This window comes from Haliotis asinina, chromosome 2 (genome assembly GCF_037392515.1).
Source record: "Haliotis asinina isolate JCU_RB_2024 chromosome 2, JCU_Hal_asi_v2, whole genome shotgun sequence".
Lineage (NCBI taxonomy): Eukaryota > Metazoa > Mollusca > Gastropoda > Lepetellida > Haliotidae > Haliotis > Haliotis asinina.
The window spans coordinates 66,542,422-66,548,421 of NC_090281.1; the positions used below are offsets into that span (position 1 = coordinate 66,542,422).

The 6,000-nt window shown below is 41.3% G+C and overlaps 1 protein-coding gene across 1 annotated transcript; it reads right to left on the minus strand.

The window, feature by feature from the left end:
* Positions 1–1,929: 1,929 nt before the first annotated feature.
* LOC137271973 (uncharacterized) lies at positions 1,930–4,220 on the minus strand. Its single transcript, XM_067804350.1, has 3 exons — positions 4,211–4,220; positions 2,516–3,039; positions 1,930–2,151 (listed from the first exon to the last, which is right to left on the minus strand). The coding sequence occupies exons 1-3, from the start codon at positions 4,218–4,220 to the stop codon at positions 1,930–1,932; spliced, it is 756 nt and encodes a 251-aa protein (XP_067660451.1).
* Between the last annotated feature and the right edge of the window lie 1,780 nt (positions 4,221–6,000).

Below are 6,000 nucleotides of genomic sequence, written 5' to 3' on the forward strand. Positions count from 1 at the left end.
ACGCCACAAATCAAGGATTTCCACTTCCAACACAATGTGACTTTTCCCACTGGAGCAAGCAGAAAACCCTGCACGGTGCAAAGAAACATCATGATAAAGCTCATATTTGGGGTATGCCGGATCTGTTGGTCAAAGGGTCAAGTTTTAGTCCGCCATCTATTTTTACCCATTGTCACAGCACTTAAATACAAATACTATTAGCGCATGAAAAGGAATAATATTCATTTTCATTTTCATGTTTCCATCTCCACCCGATCGGGTAAAAGGAAACACTAGAAGGAACGTTGCTAATATTTCACCATATCTGTTTGTAGCGGCCACAAGATTTCCGAGTCCCGTGATTCGAACGATGAACCTGCTGATCCGAACTCGGACGCCTTGTCCTCATGACCAAAGAGGTTAACCCCGTCAGTAGGCTGACTGATGTCATCTGTGGGATGACTCCACCCCAGGCTACATGATCATGTAGATATAACATTATTCTACACCTAACGTGGCCTTTATGGTAAGTAAACCTCACGCATTTAAGGCAAACACACTGGTCAAAGTGAAGCCGTTTTTCATTGGCCTATACTCTCATCATACTTTTTATGTCCGTGTTCGCCGTAACTTACACTGGGATGTCAAAAGCAAATTACACCTCACAGACTGATGTTGCATCCACCTATATACCATGTTATAAAGACACAATGCATCACAGGTGAAGATAACTCTTTTCCGTATTCTCAACATAGCCTGAATAAAAAAAGTGTTTAGCCTCTGTTCGGCTCGTCTGGGCTCAGGATGGCAACAGCCACTAAAACCCCACATATATATCCTGAATTTGATTTGAAAGACAAGTGCTATATATAAGCAGCACGAAACCGACCTAGTTTGGACCATTAAAACGTCCAGCGTTGATCGTATAGATATGAATTAAGGCGAACTCTACGTGTATTATCTTAAGAACGACCCAGGCATTGGATTTTGGCGAGGAGAATTACTTACAGTAACCAGTCATACGGTATTACCCCATAGTAGTAAACACAATGACAAAGCCTTTTCACTTCATTTCTGCTCCTCAACCACACACAGTAAAACCAGGTCAAATGTAGTGTGACATTATTTGGTCTTCAGCTATGTTTGTCATGTTTTCTGCGGGAGCAAGGAGCAGAATTGAGGTGATAAGGCTTGATCAGGGTGAGTGATACAGTTCTGTCATCGTGTATGCTACCGCCCTGGGCCCACTTGCACAAGAGAGTGAGTGAGTTTAGTTTTACGCCGCTTTTACCTATATTCCAGCAATATCATGGTGGGGGACACCAGAAAATGGACTTCACACATTGTACACATGTGGGGAATCGAACCCGGGTCTCCGGCGTGACGAGCGAACGCTTTAACCAGTAGGCTACCCCACCGCCCCTCCACTTGCACAAAACGGTCTTAGAGCTATAATTATTGTAAATCCTTAAGATAACGATCTTAGGCTTCGGCTTCAATAGCCATGGACTCCCAAATGTCAGGCGCGTCGACTGTCAGACGAGTAATTATCAGATTAGTCATGGTTGGTTAGTCAAGCATTAGTTACCTGTTTACCTTTCAGTAAAATGGAACAGACCACAACAATAAAAACTTAGTAACTCCCAGGAAAGTTTTAAAAACCTTTGCTCTTTTATTATTTACATATCAGATTATCAAATGTAAAATATGGTGATTTGATCATTTTACGTCACAATCTTTACAAGTAATGTAAGCACCAACTTCAAAAGTTAATTACATATCTTGTTAAGAAATGTAAGTACCCACTTTATTATTTAACAAAAGTATAGCACTATTTACTATTTACATATACATTGTGTCATTCAGTAACGGAGTATTGTATCCAATAATTATAGCACTATTCACTTTACAATCACTATTTACATATCAGTCATAATCACCTTCACAGTTTTAGTCAAGTTTCAAGAGATGTCCTACAGCATCCAGGAATTCAATGGATGTCTTCTGGTCTCTTGTCAGCTTTTCTTTCAGACGAAGGAATCTCCCCTCGGATTCTCTGTACACTTTCTTCCTTGGTTGGGGAGCAGCACCAAAGTTAATGTGCTCCAGCTTAGCGCCTTCTGACTTCTGAATGCCTTGTATCAGGTCCACAAATCTATACAGGTTGGGATGCTGATGAAGTAGACATCTGTTGATACGGGCATGGAATCCATCAAGATTGTTGTTTGTCCTTGGGCCAACTGTTTGGTGATGGTTTCAAAGGCGTAGTGGGAAATGGGCGTCGTCGTCAATCCATGTTGTCACCATGCAGTCCTTAAACTCCTGGGGCCGTGCTACTTCAGGTGTTGCGTCCATCGTCTCCAACCAGGCATCTTGCACATCAGGAAGAGGAAGTAGGGGAAGTCCAGCCGCTCTTCGAATCCAGCTCTGTACTTGGGGATCTTCCTTGTACGGGACAGCTAAGCCGAGGTCCTGGGCTTTCCACCAGATGGCCTGTGTGTAGTGGACGAAACACCCCTTGACGTCTGGTCTGTACGGTAGCTGGAGCGTGGGGTCGGTTGAACATCTGCTGGACCTCTGTCTTCAGTAGGGTGAACATCCTGGTGTATGTTGTTTGTTGTCGGTTGGGCAGCAGGGCGAAGACAAGCGGGTACATAGAGTATCCAATGCGGGCATGTACGGTGTAGAGTTGATTCCAGAGATGAGGACAGCAGGAAAATGTACCGTCCATGTAGAGTGTGTCAGCTTCGGCCAGACATCTCATCTGCTCATCAGTCGGAAAGATGATGATCTTGTCCTCCTGGCCATCCTCACAGAGAAGAAACCTTCTGCCATCTCTGGCTGTGGTAAACTGTCCTTCTAAGTGGGCATCAGCTCTGGTCTGTGGCAGTACATGGATTGTTGTCCGACGATGTCGGTAGAGGGAACTCTTCAAACTGGGGAAGGAAGGCAGATGTGGGACGTCGTCTGGAGCCTGGAGATCAACTTCGGCATTGTAGATCGCCTGAACAGGTGTGGCTTCTTCTCTGATCCATTTCCGCAAGTCGCCGACAAATTTGACTGCAGTCGGATCATACCTTTGTGATACTCAAGGAAAGGGTAGTAACGAAAGGTGTCTGCATGCGATTACTTTTTTGAGCAGAGTCCCATCCGGGATTCGAACCCGCACCCTCAGAGTCAAGCACCTAATTCAAAGTCAGTTACCTAGTTCGCTCAGCCACCGCGACTCTCAAACGGGCTGAGCAGGCTAGGCGGCTGACTTCGTGTGCGGGCAATTAGGTGCCTGACTTTGAGGATGCGGGTTCGAATTCCGGATCTGACTCAACTCAAATAAGTACCAGAATTTGTACTTTACTAAGAAAGTGAAATCCCAAATATGGCATATGCTGCATTTGACCACTTTCTAAATGACATTGTGTAATGGTTGAAGAGTTCGATCTTAGTTACGACTGCGATTTTAAATCCATGCTGTCTTAAGATCGTCTTTGTGCAGGTAGATTACGGCAATTGTATGGTGATGGTAAAGTTGATTGTAGGGGCCTAAGATTTATTGTAACTAAGATTGCTCTGTGGAAGCGGGCCCCGTAATAAAACTGAAATTAAGGTAACATAACGTGTCAATAAAAGTGTAGCATTTTGAATTTAATCTAGTTTTCTTTAACACAAATCTCCGTTGATTCAATGGGCGATCTTATTCAATTTATCTTCCCGTTACTTATCCGCTAGGTGCTCTGATCCGGACGGTCCAACCTTAAACTGATAGCGCATGTCGTATGCGCGATGTGAGCCATATGTGTTACTATTACACTTAGAGATAGTTAACCAGTATTGCCTTCACCTTCACCTGGAACGTTCACGTTGGTGCATGGACAGTATATCTTTTCCCTTTTACGATGATCTAGCAAGTGTTATGTCCTGAAATATTTACTTCGATCTTCTATGAAACACTTGGGATAGTCATGACTGCTTATATTGCTAGAATGTATCGAGAAATAGCAGTCACTGCGGTGTATTGTCATTTATATGTACTCAAATCGCTTTAGTATTACGCTTGATGTGGCTGCATTTATGTCACTCACTGCGGCGTGGAGTAAATTTCATCGGGTCATACAAGATGGGATTGAGATTTTTAACAACACAAATATTTAGCAGGTAGAGAGAGAAGTGAGAAACAACGGTCACGTAATTGTAAGATAACAGTAACGGACGAATTAAGTCAGTCATCACCTACTTGTAGTCATGCAATTTAAAATACACATGGGCATAACTAACATCTACTTGTTTATGTCTCTAAAGGTTTGTGATGCGTGAAATATAAAATCACAGTATGGACAAATAATGCATAAAACCCTGCAACTTTCTACTGCATTTTAATTATCCTGAATTTTGGGCTTAGGTTAAAATGTTTTGCTTTTTTCTTAATTTTTAATAAGAGCAAATGATATTAAGATATTCATTTATTAAATATAATATTTCAGACAGAAGAAGCAGCACTACTGGGATAAGTACATATTCATGGGCACTTTCCAAATTCTGTCTTTTATTGCATAACTAAAAAAATACATATGGTGATATTGATTATAAATTTCAGTCTACAGTATAATAAATGGCACTTGTGTTGAATGGCAGTGTTGAAGCAACAAAGGTTTACATTTTACTGTTGTGTCTTCATACAGCTTGCCTTCACAATAATCAGATTATTATAATAGTCATAAAAAAGTTGATATTGTATTTATTAGAGCTAGCTCTTCATGTTTTGTTAAAATAAATTGATTTTTCAAATTTTACAACACTGACTGATAATGAAGACATGCCTTAGACTGGCAATCTATCCGTACTTATTCCCTCATAGTACAAACAACTATGATGACAATTTTTTGCCTTTTGTAATTCCGTACTGCTTTACGCCGCGTTCAACACATTTCCACCCGAGTCAAGAGCACATTTACACAATCTCGGAAACACAAACCGCAAAAGAGCGTTATATCTGATCCAACCCAGCCTCATGAAGACAAGCAAAACTGTCGGAGGATGTGTCATAACGAGAATCTAATATCAGAAACTTCTCACCCCTCCTCTGTCTGTGTGTGTACGTGCGTGCGTGAGTGCGAGTGCGCGCGTGTGTGAGAGAGAGTGAAAGAGAGAGAATACACATAGCTGCAGTTAGATCAAGGTCCCCGTCACCCAACCGTAACACACACCTGTGTAGTAACACTGTGTTAGTGTCATGAATATATGCATTGCATTTCTACTAACCAAACATTTCTCAATTTAATAATCAAAATTCGAACCTTTAAAAGGATACATTAAGTACTGCGCAGCAGATAGGATGTCCTACGTAGGAGATACCAAGTCCAACGAAGGAGATACTTTGTCCTACGTAGTGACATCAAAATATTTTTTTTCACCGTGGCCCTACTATGCTTCCGTAGAATTGTCATTCTTTAAGTGATGTTTTGAAAACAAGAAACCAACATTAATGGCGTTTGCATTGCATGAACTAAACAAATGTTGCACGCGATTGGCGCACTACAGTTCGACCGCCTCGTGAAAGCATAAATTTAAGAAAAGCTGGTACTCTCTGATGACGCTATACTGTTCAACACAGTTGTAACGGCTCTGTTTCTGCTACAACTAACTCGCATTTGAGCTCTGATGTAGATACCTCGACACGTAAAAGAACTTTGACATCTAAAGGTTTACAATGTAATTTAGTAATTAAAAGCAGTTAATAAGACAAAATATTAATGATGTCATTTTTTTCTTTATTGTGTGCACAAGGTTTCTGCACTGGTCCTTGCCCTTTTGTCAGCTAAATACTAACAGTTACACAGGGTATATACACTAGTAATGTACATGAAGCCAGATTTTAAACATGTATGTACAATAAATACAGGAAATATCGCCAGAAAACATCAGCTGCAATACCACTGCTATGCCAGTCACTTGTATATTGCCGTTAAGCCAGGAACCATTCCAGTTATGGAAAGGTGCATAAAAGAAATTCAAACGTGGATGACA